Source organism: Symphalangus syndactylus, chromosome 18 (assembly GCF_028878055.3).
Source record: "Symphalangus syndactylus isolate Jambi chromosome 18, NHGRI_mSymSyn1-v2.1_pri, whole genome shotgun sequence".
In the NCBI taxonomy this organism is placed as follows: Eukaryota; Metazoa; Chordata; class Mammalia; order Primates; family Hylobatidae; genus Symphalangus; species Symphalangus syndactylus.
In genome coordinates this window covers 62,630,257-62,645,165 of record NC_072440.2, presented here as the reverse complement: position 1 = coordinate 62,645,165, position 14,909 = coordinate 62,630,257, and the positions used below count along the sequence as shown (strand labels likewise).

Below are 14,909 nucleotides of genomic sequence, written 5' to 3'. Positions count from 1 at the left end.
GATCAGTGTCCTGGTTGTTTGAGACTGTAAGCCACTCAGGGAGCTTTGCTGGATGTGCTGTATGGAGGCGATTGATTAACAAGCCTAAACCGAGTGGATGCTGGGCTATTCCCCTGAGTGGAAGAGGGTTGGCAGAAAAGGGGAGCAGGGAAGACATGAGACATGGAGGCCTTGGCCTTGTACTAGAGGCATCATGCAGCAACACAAAACATTCAACCCAGGCCGGGCGCGGTGGCTCACGCTTGTAATCCCAGCACTTTGGGAGGCCGAGGCTGGCGGATCACGAGGTCAGGAGATCGAGACCATGGTGAAACCCCGTCTCTACTAATAATACAAAAAATTAGCCGGACGTGGTGGCGGGCGCTTGTAGTCCCAGCTACTCAGAGAGGCTGAGGCAGGAGAATGGCGTGAACCCGGGAGGCGGAGCTTGCAGTGAGGTGAGATTGCGCCACTGCACTCCAGCCTGGGCGACAGAGCAAGACTCCGTCCCCCCCCCAAAAAAAAAAAACGTTCAACCCAAAATGGAACTAAAACGCACAGTAAGGGTTAATGGAAGAGTGCCTTCCTCCCTCTCAAATGTTTTAAAACTCTTCTAAACAAACAGCATTTTCTTAACATATTCAACACCGTGTCAGTACACTGGGATCCAATTATGATAGTGCTTCATTTAGCATCTGTTTAAAAAAATTTTATTTGATTAAAAGCCTATTTTGTTAATGAAATGGACTCAATTTTACCCAAATTATTCTATTAAGCACACTTTTTTTATAGAAATAATTTTAAAAATTAAATATTAAAATGCTACAATTAAAAATAGTCATGATTTCCTCTTTGTAAGTCTTCTTCTGGAAGCAGGGTGTGTGCACAAAACCTACTGGGCCTCTGTGATCAGGGGCTTCAGCAGCTCCTGTGTCACTCTCCCTGAGGAGATTCCCTAAAGATCAGGCTGCATTCAAACAGGCCAAGCTCACAAAACCTGCTCTACCTACACCAGTGAAGCTGAGAGACGTGACTCTGAACACTTTCTGCCATGAGGATAAGTTTCCAGGTTCAAATATACATGATCTACTGAAATGAGGAAATGTATAACAATAAAAATGAACAAATTCAGGAAAAAATTTCCATGAGTACACGGGTGATTTTTTGCTTAACTAGCTTACAAAAAATTTTTATTTGATCCCTATTCAGTCAGATAAACAAAATATTGCTATAAAAAAATCACAAATTTGCCTGGGCATGGTGGCTCATGCCTGTTATTCCAGCACTTTGGGAGGCCGAGGGGGTCAGATCACGAGTTCAAGACATCGAGATCATTCTGGCCAACACGGTAAAACCATGTCTCCACTAAAAATAAAAAAAAATTAGCTGGGGGTGATGGCACATGCCTGTAGTCCCAGCTACTCGAGAGGCTAAGGCAGGAGAATCAATTGAACGAATAACGCGGAGGTTGCAATGAGCAGAGATCAATTACTGCAACCCTGTCTAATGACAGAGTAAGACTCCGTCCAAAAAAAAAAATCACTAATTTTTATTACTCATGTTAAATCTACCTTATGAGCTGTCAACATAAAGATTCTAGAAAGTAAAGAAGGTGCAAATAAGTTGAAAGGCATCCCGTATTCATGGATAGGAAGACTAAACATGACTAACACACAATACTACACACATGATCTACAGACTCACAACAACTGCTATCAAACTTCTAACAGCCATCTGTGCAGAAATGGAAAAGTTAATCCTAAGACTTTAATGAACTTTTATGTGCCTCAAATAACCATAGTAACATTGAAAAAGAATAGTGTTGGAGGACGCACATTCATGAGATTGAAATCTACAAAAAACAGAGAAATTCAGACAGCATGCTTCTAGCGTGGGGGCACCCATAAGTATCACAGATACAGAATAGAGAGCCCAGAATTAAATGCACATTTACAGAGTCAGCTGATCTTCAACAAAGGTGCCAAGGATACACAATGGGGAAAGGAAAGCCTGTTCCAAAAATGATGGTACAACTGTATATTCTCATTCACATGAAGAAATGGATTGCTGACAGTGTGCTCAATGCTGTGCTTCTCCCTCCATTTCCAAGACATGAGCTTTTGCAGTGAGTCCCGAGTGAATTTTCATTCTGTCCTCTACACCTAGGAAGAGCTCTTGATACCAGAGGTAAACAGCAAGGACAGAGAAATGACTCTGCTGCCGTAAAACCTAATAGTTCATAAGGTGAGGATCCATTTCTCCTAAGCATCTGCGCACACCACAGAAGAATTCTGTCTCCAGGATTAAGTAACTGACTGTGACAGAACTGCATCCCAAACCAAAGGCTCTAACATTTTGCAGTGGCACAGGCAGAAAAGAGCCGGTGTTCTCAGAAAAGTCATCTTTAAATAATAAAGAAGAGGTGATCGAAAACACAGGATACTTAAAAACATAGTACTTCTCACCATGATGACATTAAACTCTGAAAAGAACAAACTTGGCTTATATTTACTTTTCCTTTTTCTCTTTCTACACCCTCCGTCAGCCTCCCATGCAGCAGGTATAAGGTGAACGTTGCTGGAAATGCTGTTTTATTAGATCCCACCTGAAGTCTCGTTGCCTACCTGGAAAGGCATCCTCTTCCCTGCTGAGATTCTCCAGAATCCACTCTTTAGAACCACCAATATCAGGATAAGTCAGTGAGAGGTGCACTCACTTCTCCTACTCCAGGTGAAGACACACTGGCTCACACAAAATCTCCTGGTTGGTCCTCTGGGTTCACACACATTTCTACAGCCACTCTGCTCATAGTTATACACTTGGGAAATCATTTGCTCTCACCAGACCCCCCAATGTTTTTTAACAAGAACCCAGATTAAGGTTTCTATGTATTAAAGCCAGCAAGTTTATTTCTCAGAAAATGAGTTAGTTCAAGGTACATACCCTGGATAGGTGATAGTAAAATCTGCAATGAGACAAGAGAAGATACTATAAGAATCAGATCAATTCTGCTGCACCCCTTACACAGACACGTTAGTCTCTTGATCACTTCACAAAACTAGTTGTGAAACAGTGGCTGAGTCAAGGGTCAAAGACAAAACATTCTAGCATAGAGGACACCTGTGGAAAAGACAAGAGCTTTTCCCACAGAATTTATCTTTGAGGTTGATTTAGGTTGGTAAATGCACAATGCCTAATCCAAGGAGAAAAACTGGTGTGGAGGAAAATGCCTCTGCATTGCAGTTGATGATGGATGCTGTCATTTAAAAACATCCTAGTGTGTCATGTATTAGATGAAAAGAAACTCCACTAAACTCCATCTTCACAGAGTTGTGTATGTTGTACATAATGTGTCATGTCATATTTTTATATCAAAATTAATTGAGAGGGAAAGAAATTTTTTTTTTTTTTTTTTTTTTTTTTTTTTTTTTTTTGAGACGGAGTCTTTCTCTGTCCCCCAGGCTGGAGTGCGGTGGCGCGATCTCGGCTCACCTCCACCTCCACCTCCTGGGTTCACGCCATTCTCCTGCCTCAGCCTCCCGAGTAGCTGGGACCACAGGCGCCCGCCAGCACGCCCGGCTAATTTTTTGTATTTTTTAGTAGAGACGGGGTTTCACCGTGTTAGCCAGGATGGTCTCGATCTCCTGACCTCGTGATCCACCCGCCTCGGCCTCCCAAAGTGCTGGGATTACAGGCTTGAGTCACCGCGCCCGGCCGGAAAGAAATTTTTAAAAAAACATATACAGTGGTCCATTTTTAAGAGAAAGTGCCTTGAACCGGTTTAGGTCAGCAAAGTACAGAAGAAATACTAGGCTCCTGCTCAGATGGGCAATGCCTGCTTCTTGGTCGCCCCCTCCTCCCCACTTAGTTGCACTCACTTCAACCAAAGAAGATTAGTCTAAGATGAAAGTTTACTAGCCTACAAACTGCTCACTTTGTCTGTTCTTATCAGGCTGCCCAGCTACTTAGGTCGTAAGTGAAATACTTGAAGAGCCCCTGAGCTGAGTAGGATGGCAATGCATTGTGGGCTACAAAAAAATGCAGTGACAACCCTAGAAAAATGCCTAAAGCCTCTCCCCAAAAATCAGTAGGCAACACCCAGGAAGATTGTGACCCCACAGTACTCAGCGTATGAGGAACCAGGGGCGGGACCTGCACACTAGGGGATAAATTGCTTGTTGAAACTGTGCTGGGTGTGTCTGCCCAATCAGACACCAGATCTTGCAATACTGTCATTAAAAGTCTCACTTTCGGCCAGGCGCAGTGGCTCACCCTTGTAATCCCAGTAGTTCTGGAGGCTGAGGTGGGCGGATTACCTAAGGTCAGGAGTTCGAGACCAGCCTGGCCAACATGGTAAAACCCAGTCTCTACTAAGAATATAAAAATTAGCTGGGCATGGAGACACATGCCTGTAATCCCAGCTACTCAGGAGGCTGAAGAAGGAGAATTGATTGAGGCCAGGAGATGAAGGTTGCACTGTGCCAACATTGCACCACTGCACTCCAGCCTGGCTAACTGAGGGAGAATCTGTCTCAAAAAAAAAAAAGAAAAGAAAAAGAAAAAGAAAAAGAAAAGAAAAGAAAAGAAAAGAAAGAAAAATAATAATCAAAGAAAATCTCACTTTTGCTGTTTTTCAGCTCCCTGAGTCCATTCTTTGGGTTTAGACTGGTGAGTTTGTTTCTCACGTCAGAAAACCAACATTTCCTTAGAAGACAAAGAAAGGAGGTCTTACCTGGACATCATCATCATCACAGTCATCATCTTCACTTTGTGGTAGGCATATTAAAATTAGGTTGTCCTCAGGAGAAGCTGGAAGGATACAGAGGAAAGATCAGTGCCCTGGTTGTTTGTGACTGTGGGTCACTCAGGGAGCTTTGCTGGATGTGGTGTATGGAGGTGATTGATTAACAAGCATGGACTGAGTTATTGCTGGGCTATTCCCCTGAGTGGAAGAGGGATGGCAGAGGAGGGGAGCAGCAAAGACACGAGACATGGAGGCCTTGGCCTTGTGCTAGAGGCATCACGCAGCAACACAAAAGAGTCAAGCCAAAATGGAACTAAAAAGCACACTAAGGGTTAATGGAAGAGTGCCTTCCTCCCTCTCAAATGTTTTGAAACTCTTCTAAACAAACAGCATTTTCTCAACATATTCAAGACCATGTCAGTACACTAGAATTAAATCATGGTGGTATTACATTTACCATCTGTTTTAAAGGATTTATTACTTAATTAAAAGCCTGTTTTATTGGTAAAATGGATTCAATTTTACCCAAATTATTCTATTAATCACATCTTTTTCATAAAGATCATTTTAAAAAATAAATGTTAAAATGCAACAATTAAAAAGTCATGATTTCTTCTTTGTAAGTCGTCTTCTGGAACCAGGATGTGTGAACAAAACCTATTGGGATCCTGTGATCAGGGGCTTCAGCAGCTCCTGTGACAGTCTCCCTGAGGAGATTCCCTAAAGATCAGGCTTCATTCAAACAGGCCAAGCTCACAGAGCCTCCTCTACCTACACCAGTGAAGCTGAGAGACATGACTCTGAACGCTTTCTGCCATGAGGGATAAGTTTCCAGGTTCAAATATACATGAATTACTGAAATGAGGAAACGTATACCAATAGAAATGAACACATTCATGAAAAAATGTCCATGAGTACAGGGGTGATTTTTTGATTAACTAGCTTACCTAAAATTTTTTATTTCATGCCTATTCATTCAGACATATAAAATATTGGTATAACAAATCACAAACTTGGCCAGGTGCGGTGGCTCATGCCGGTTATTCCAGCACCTTTGGAGGCCAAGGTGGGAAGATCACGAGGTCAAGAGACTGAGACCATCCTGGCCAACATGGTAAAACCACGTCTCTACTAAAAATAAAAAATAATTAGCTGGGCGTGGTGGCACATGCCTGTAGTCTCAGCTACTCTGAAGGCTAAGGCAGGAGAATCACTTGAACCTGGGAGACGGAGGTTGCTGTGAGCTGGGAGCACATCACTGCATCCCTGTATGGTGTCAGAGTGAGACTCCATCTCAATAAAAAAATCACGAATTTATATTAGCCATGTTGAATCTAACTTATGAGCTGTCAACATAAAGATTCTAGAAACTAAAGAAGGTACAAATAAGTTGAAAGGCATCCCGTATTCATGGATAGGAAGACTAAACATGACTAACACACAATACTACACAAATGATCTACAGACTCACAACAACTGCTATCAAACTGGCAATAGCCATCTGTGCAGAAATGGAAAAGATAATCCTAAGACTTTAATGAATCTCTATGTGCCTCAAATAACCATGGTAACATTGAAAAAGAATAGTGTTGGAGGACGCACATTCATGAGATTGAAATCTACAAAAAACAGAAATTCAGACAGCATGCTTCTAGCATGGGGGCACCTGTAAGTATCACAGATACAGAATAGAGAGCCCAGAATTAAATGCACACATACAGAGTTAGCTGATCTTCAACAAAGGTGCCAAGAATACACAATGGGGAAAGGAAAGCCTCTTCCACAAATGATGGTAAAACTGCATATTCTCATTCAAATGAAGAAATGGAATGCTGACAGTGTGCTCAAGGTTGTGCTTCTCCCCCCATTTCCCAGACACTGGACCTTTTGCAGTGAGCCCAGAGTGAATTTTCATTCCGTCCTCCATGCCCAGAGAGATGTCTTGATACAAGAGGTAAACAGCAAGGACACAAATGAATGTACTGCCATGAAACTTAACAGTTCATAAGGTGAGGATCCATTTTTCCTATGCATCTGGGCACACCACAGAAGAATTCTGTCTCCAGGATAAAGTAACTGCCTATGACAGAACTGTGTCCCAAACCAAAGGCTCTGACATTTTGCAGTGGAAGAGGCAAATAAGAGCAGGTGTTCTCAGAAAGATCATCTTTAAATAACAAAGAGGAGGTGATCAAAAACACAGGATACTCAAAAGCCCATAAACCTAGTACTTCTCACCATGATGACATTAAACTCTGAAAAGAACAAACTCGGCTTATATTTACTTTTTCTTTTTCTCTTTCTATACCCTCCCTCAGCCTCCCAAGCAGCAGGTATAACCTGAAGGTTGCTGAAAATGCTCTTTTACTAGATCCCACCTGAAGTCTTCTTGCATACCTGGAAAGGCATCCTCTTCCCTGCTGAGATTCTCCAGAATCCACTCTTTAGAACCACCAATATCAGGATAAGTCAGTGAGAGGTGCACTCACTTCTCCTACTCCAGGTGAAGACACACTGGCTCACACAAAATCTCCTAGTTGGTCCTCTGGGTTCACACACATTTCTACAGCCCCCTGCTCATAGTTATACGCTTGCAAAATCATTTCCTCTCACCACACCCCCAATTTTTCTTAACAGGAACCCAGATTAAGGTTTCTATATATTAAAGCCAGCAAGTTTGTTTCTCAGAAAGTGAGTTAGTTCAAGGTACGTACCCCGGACAGGTGATGGTAAAATCTGCAATGAGACAAAAGATGCTGTGAGGATCAGATCAATTGTGCTGCACCCCTTACACAGATCTGTTAGTCTCTTGATGACTTCAGAAAACTAGTTGTGAAACAGTGGCTGAATCAAGGGTCAAAGACCAAACATTCTAGCATAGAGGACACCTGTGGAAAAGACAAGAGCTTTTCCCACAGAATTTATCTTTGAGGTTGATTTAGGTTGGTAAACGCACAATGCCTAATCCAAGGAGAAAAACTGGTGTGGAGGAAAATGCCCCTGCATTACAGCTGATGATGGATGCTGTCATTTAAAAACATCCTAGTGTGTCATGTATTAGATGAAAAGAAACTCCCACTGAACTCCATCCTCACAAAGAGAATTGTGTGTGTTGTACATAATGTACCTTGTCATATTTTTATATCAAAGTTAATTGAGAAGGAAAGAAATCAGGTGAAGGAAATAATGTATACAGTGATTTATTTTTAACACAAAGTGCCTTGAACTGGTCTAGGTCAGCAAAACACAGAAGAAATAGGATATGCTGGGCTCCTGCTTGGATGGGCAATGCCTGCTTGTTGGGCCCCCTCTCCTCCCTGCTTAGTTGCCCTCACTTGAACCAAAGAAGTTTAGTCTAAGATGAAAGTTTACTGCCCTGCAAAATAGCTCACTTTGTCTGTTCTTATCAGCTTGCCCAGCTACTTAGCTCATATGTCAAATACTTGAAGAGCCCCTGGGCTGACTAGAATGGCAATGCATTGTGGGCTGCAACAAAATGCAGTAAGATAACCCTAGAAAAATACCTAAAGCCCTTCCCCAACAATCAATAGGCAACACCCAGGAAGATTGTGACCCCACAGTACTCAGCCTATGAGGAACCAGGGGAGGGACCTGCACACTAGGGAATAAATTGCTTGTTGAAACTGCTGGGTGTGTCTGCCCATGAGACACTGGTTCTTGCAACACTGTCATTAAAAGTCTCTCTTTCAGCTGGGAGAGGTGGCTCACGCCTGTAATCCCAGCACTTTGGGAGGCCAAGGCGGGTGGATCATGAGTTCAGGAGATCGAGACCATCCTGGCTAACATGGTGAAACCCCATCTGTACTAAAAATACAAAAAAAAAAAATTAACCGGGTGTGGTGGCAGGCACCTGTAGTCCCAGCTACTCGGGAGGCTGAGGCAGGAGAATGGCGTGAACGCGGGAGGCAGAGCTTGCCGTGAGCCGAGATTGCGCCACTGCACTCCAGCCTGGGCGACACAGAGAGACTCCGTCTCAAAAAAAAAAAAAAAAAAAAGTCTCACTTTCAGCCAGGCATAGTGTCTCAGGCCTGTAATCCCATCACTTTAGGAGGCCAAGGTGGGCAGATTACCTAAGATCAGGAGTTGGAGACCAGCCTGGCCAACATGGTGAAACCCCGTCTCTACTAAGAAAACAAAAATTAGCTAGGCATGAGGACATATGCCTATAATCCCAGCTACTCGGGAGGCTGAGGCAGGAGAATTTATTGAGCCCAGGAGATGGAGGTTGCACTGAGCCAAGATTGCATCACTGCACTCCAGCCTGGCTAACTACTGAGCGAGAATCTGTCTCAAAAAAAAAAAAAAAAAAAAAAAAAAAAGAAAGAAAATAAGGAAAGAAAATCTCACTTTTGCTGTTTCAGCTCCCTGAGTCCATTCTTTCAGGTTGGACTGGCGAGTTTGTTTCTCACATCAGAAAACCAACATTTCCTTAGAAGACAAAGAAAGGAGGACTTACCTGGACATCATCATGATCACAGTCATCATCTTCACTTCGTGGTAGGCATATTAAACTCAGGTTGTCCTCAGGAGAAGCTGGAAGGACACAGAGGAAAGATCAGTGCCCTGGTCGTTTGTGACTGTGGGTCACTCAGGGAGCTTTGCTGGATGTGGTGTATGGAGGTGATTGATTAACAAGCATGGACTGAGTTATTGCTGGGGTATTCTCCTGAGTGGAAGAGGGATGGCAGAGGAGGGGAGCAACAAAGACACCAGACCACCAGACATGGAAGCCTTGGCCTTGTACTAGACGCATGATGCAGCAACACAAAGAGTCAACCCAAAATGGAACTAAAATGCACATTAAGGGTTAATGGAAGAGTGCCTTCCTCCCTCTCAAATATTTTCAACTCTTCTAAACAAACAGCATTTTCTTAACACATGCAAGACCATCTCAGTACACTAGGATCCAATAACGGTCATATTACATTTAGCATCTCTTTTAAAGGATTTATTACTTAATTAAAAGCCTATTTTATTGGTAAAATGGATTCCATTTTACCCAAATTATTCTATTAATCACACATTTTCATAAAGATAATTTTAAAAATTAAATATTAAAAAGCTACAATTAGAAATAGTCATGATTTCCTCTTTGTAAGTCTTCTTCTGGATCCAGGGTGTATGTGCAAAACCTATGAGGACCCTGTGATGAGGGCCTTCAGCAGCTCCTGTGTCACTCTCCTGAGGAGATTCCCTAAAGATCAGGCTGCATTCAAACAGGCCAAGCTCACAGAGCCTGCTCTACCTACACCAGTGAAGCTGAGAGACGTGACTCTGAACACCTTCTGCCATGAGGATAAGTTTCCAGGTTCAAATATACATGATCTACTGAAATGAGGAAACATATACCAAAAGAAATGAACAAATTCATGAAAAAATGTCCATGAGTACAGCGGTGATTTTTTGGTTAACTAGCTTACAAAAAAATTTTATTTGATGCCTATTCATTCAGACATATAAAATATTGGTAAAAAAAAATCACAAATATGGCCGGGCCCAGTGGTTCATGCCTGTAATCCCAGCACTTTGGGAGGCTGAGGCAGGCAGATCACGAAGTCAAGAGATCGAGATGATTCTGGCCAACAAGGTAAAATGATGTCTGTACCACAAAAAAATTAGTTAGGGGTAATGGCATGCACCTGTAGTCCCAGTTACCTGGGAGGCTAAGGCAGGAGAATCACTTGAACCCAGAAGGCAGAGGTTGCAGTGAGCAGAGAGCATGGTACTGCACCACTGTCTTAATGACAGAGTAAGACTCCATCCCCCCCAAAAAAAATTCACAAATTTTTATTAGTCATGTTAAATCTACCTTATGAGCTGTCAACATAAAGATTCTAGGGAGTAAAGAAGGTACAAATAAGTTAAAAGGCATCCCATACTCATGGATAGGAAAACTAAACATGACTAACACACACTACTACACAAACGATCTACAGACTAACAACAACTGGTATCAAAATGGTAACAGCCATCTGTGCAGAAATGGAAAAGATAATCCTAAGACTTTAATGAATTTTTATGTGCCTCAAATGACCATGATAACGTTGAAAAAGAATACTGTTGGAGGACACACATTCATGGGATTGAAATCTACAAAAAAACAGAGAAATTCAGACAGCATGCTTCTAGCATGGGGGCACCCATAAGTATCACAGATATAGAATAGAGAGCCCAGAATTAAATGCACACTTACAGAGTCAGCTGATCTTCAACAAAGGTGCCAAGGATACACAATGGGGAAAGGAAAGCCTGTTCCAAAAATGATGGTACAACTGTATATTCTCATTCACATGAAGAAATGGATTGCTGACAGTGTGCTCAATGCTGTGCTTCTCCCTCCAATTCCAAGACACTGGAGCTTCTGCAGTGAGCCCAGAGTGAATTTTCATTCCGTCCTGCATGCCCAGGGAGATGTCTTGATACCAGAGGTAAACAGCAAGGACAGACAAATGTGCTGCCATGACACCTAACAGTTGAGAAGGTGAGGATCCATTTCTCTTATGCATCTGGGCACACTGTAGAAGAATTCTGTCTCCAGGATTAAGTGACTGCCTGTGACAGAACTGCATCCCAAACCAAAGGCTCTGATATTTTGCAGTGGCAGAGGCAGAAAAGAGCAGGTGTTCTCAGAAAGATAATCTTTAAATAATAAAGAAGAGGTGATCGAAAACACAGGATACTCAATAGTCCATAAACACAGTACTTCTCACAATGATGACATTAAACTCTGAAAAGAACAAACTCAGCTTATATTTACTTTTTCTCTTTCTACACCCTCCCTCAGCCTCCCAAGCAGCAGGTATAGCCTGAAGGTTGCTGGAAATGCGTTTTATTAGATCCCACCTGAAGTCTCGTTGCCTACCTGGAAAGGCAACCTCTTCCCTGCTGAGATTCTCCAGAATCCACTCTTTAGAACCTTCAACATCAGGATAAGTCAGTGAGAGGTGCACTAACCGCTCCTACTCCAGGTGAAGACACACTGGCTCACATAAAATCTCCTGGTTGGTCCTCTGGGTTCACAGACATTTCTACAGCCCCTCTGGTCATAGTTGTATACTTGCAAAATCATTTACTCTCACCATACCCCCAATATTTTTTAACAGGGACCCAGATTAAGGTTTCTAAATATTAAAGCCAGCAAGTTTGTTTCTCAGAAAGTTAGTTCAAGGTACATACCCTGGACAGGTGATGGTAAAATCTGCAACGAGACAAAAGAAGGTGCTATGAGGATCAGATCAATTCTGCTGCACCCCTTACACAGATCTGTTAGTCTCTTGTTGACTTCAGAAAACTAGTTGTAAAACAGTGGCTGAATCAAGGGTCAAAGACCAAACATTCTAGCATAGAGGACACATGTGGAAAAGACAAGAGCTTTTCCCACAGAATTTATCTTTGAGGTTGATTTAGGTTGGTAAATGCACAATGCCTAATCCAAGGAGAAAAACTGGTGTGGAGGAAAATGTCCCTGCATTACAGTTGATGATGGATGCTGTCATTTAAAAAATCCTAGTGTGTCATGTATTAGATGAAAAGAAACTCCCACTGAACTCTATCCTCACAGAGAATTGTGTATGTTGTACATAATGTGCCTTGTCATATTTTTATATCAAAGTTGAGAAGAAAAGAAATCAGGTGAAGGAAATAATGTATACAGTGATTTATTTTTAAGACAAAGTGCCTTGTACCGGTTTAGGTCAGCAAAACACAGAAGAAATAGTATATGCTAGGCTCCTGCTTGGATAGGCAATGCCTGCTTGTTGGGCCCCCTCTCCTCCCCACTTAGTTGCCCTCACTTGAACCAAAGAAGTTTAGTCTAAGATGAAAGTTTACTAGCCTGCAAAATAGCTCACTTTGTCTGTTCTTATGCCTGCCCAGCTACTTAGGTCATAAGTCAACTACTTGAAGAGCCCTGAGCTGACTAGGATGGCAGTGCATTGGGGGCTGCAACAAAATGCAGTAAGACAACCCAAGAAAAATACCTAAAGCCCTTCCCCAACAATCAATAGGCAACACCCAGGAAGATTGTGACCCCACAGTACTCAGCCTATGACGAACCAGGAGAGGGACCTGCACACTAGGGGATAAATTGCGTTGAAACTGTGCTGGCTGTGTCTGCCGATCACACACCAGATCTTGCAACACTGTCATTAAACATCTTACTTTAAGCCAGGCTTGGTGGCTCACACCCGTAATCCCAGCATTTCAGGAGGCCAAGGTGGGCGGATTACCTGAGGTCAGGAGTTTGAGACCATCCTGGCCAACATGGTGAAACTTCGTCTCTACTAAGAATACAAAAATTAGCTGGGCATTGGGACACATGCCTGTAATCCCAGCTACTCAGGAGGCTGAGGCAGGAGAATTGATTGAGGCCAGGAGATGGATATTGCAGTGAGCCAAGGTTGCACCACTGCACTCCACTCACTCACTGAGTGAGAAGAAAGCAAGCAAGCAAGCAAGAAAAAGAGAGAGAGAGAAAAAGAAAGGAAAGGAAAAAGAAAGTCTCACTTTTGCTGTTTTTCAGCTCCCTGTGTCCATTCTTTGGGTTTCGACTGTTGAGTTTGTTTCTCACATCAGAAAACCAACATTTCCTTAGAAGACAAAGAAAGGTGGTCTTACCTGGGCATCATCATGATCACCATCATGATCACCATCATAATCTTCATTTCCTGGTAGGCATACTAAACTCAGGTTGTCCTCAGGACAAGCTGGAAGGACACAGAGGAAAGATCAGCACCCTGGTTGTTTGTGACTGTGAGTCACTCAGGGAGCTTTGCTGGATGTGGTGTATGGAGGTGGTTGATTAACAAGCATGGACTGAGTTGATACTGGACTATTCCCCTGAATGGAAGAGGGATGGCAGAGGAGGGGAGCAGCAAAGACATGAAACATGGAGGCCTTGGCCTTGTACTAGAGGCATCATGCAGCAACACAAAAGAGTCAAGCCCAAATGGAACTAAAAAGCACACTAAGAGTTAATAGAAGAGTGCTTCCTCCCTCTCAAATATTTTGAAGCTCTTCTAAACAAACAGCATTTTCTTAATGTGTTCAAGACCGTGTCAGTACACTAGGATCCAATTATGGTGGTATTACATTTAGCATCTGTTTTAAAGGATTTATTACTTAATTAAAAGCCTATTTTATTAGCAAAATGGACTCAATTTCACCCAAATTACTCTATCATATTAACCACAAATTATTTTTCATAGAGAACATTTTAAAAATTAAATATTAAAATGTTACAATTAAAAATAGTCATGATTTCCTCTTCGTAAGTCTTCTTCTGGAACCATGGTGTGTACACACACCCTTAAGGGCCCCTGTGATAAGGGGCTTCAGCAGCTCCTGTGTCACTCTCCCTGAAGAGATTCCCTAAGGATCAGGCTTCATTCAAACAGGCCAAGCTCACAGAGCCTCCTCTACCTACACCAGTGGAGCTGAGAGACGTGACTCTGAACACTTTCTACAATAAGGATAAGTTTCCAGGTTTAAATATACATGATGTACTGAAATGAGGAAACGTATACCAATAGAAATGAACAAATTCAGGAAAAAATGTCCGTGAGTATGGGGGTGATTTTTTGGTTAACTAGCTTACATAATTTTTTTTTTTTATTTGATGCCTATTCATTCAGACATACAAAATATTGGTATAAAAAGTCACGGTCGGGGCCAGGCGCGGTGGCTCACGCTTGTAATCCCAGCATTTTGGGAGGCCGAGGCAGGCGGATCACGAGGTCAGGAGATCGAGACCACGGTGAAACCCCGTCTCTACTAAAAATAGAAAAAATTAGCCGGGCGTGGTGGCGGGTGCCTGTAGTCCCAGCTACTCGGAGAGGCTGAGGCAGGAGAATGGCGTGAACCCGGGAGGCAGGGCTTGCAGTGAGCCGAGATCGTGCCACTGCATCCAGCCTGGGTGACAGAGCGAAACTCCGTCTCAAAAAAAAAAAAAAAAAAAAAAAATCACGGTTGGGCGCGGTGGCTCACGCCTGTAATCCCAGCACTTTGGGAGGCCGAGGCGGGCGGATCACGAGGTCAGGAGATCGAGACCATCCTGGTTAACACGGTGAAACCCCGTCTCCACTAAAAATACAAAAAATTAGCCGGGCGCAGTGGCGGGTGCCTGTAGTCCCAGCTACTCGGGGGGCTGAGGCAGGAGAATGGCATG

The 14,909-nt window shown here is 42.9% G+C and overlaps 1 protein-coding gene across 1 annotated transcript in view; it reads right to left on the bottom strand.

Annotated features, from left to right (window-relative positions):
* Window positions 1-35: 35 nt before the first annotated feature.
* LOC129467502 (aspartate-rich protein 1-like) overlaps window positions 36-14,909 on the bottom strand; it is a 172,960-nt gene continuing 158,086 nt past the window's right edge. The window contains exons 14-18 of the mRNA XM_063622361.1: window positions 9,201-9,277; window positions 7,438-7,459; window positions 7,121-7,165; window positions 4,712-4,788; window positions 36-113 (exon numbers count right to left, since the gene is read on the bottom strand). Coding sequence (XP_063478431.1) covers window positions 36-113; window positions 4,712-4,788; window positions 7,121-7,165; window positions 7,438-7,459; window positions 9,201-9,277 — 299 coding nt within the window. The remainder of the gene's footprint in view (window positions 114-4,711; window positions 4,789-7,120; window positions 7,166-7,437; window positions 7,460-9,200; window positions 9,278-14,909) is intronic.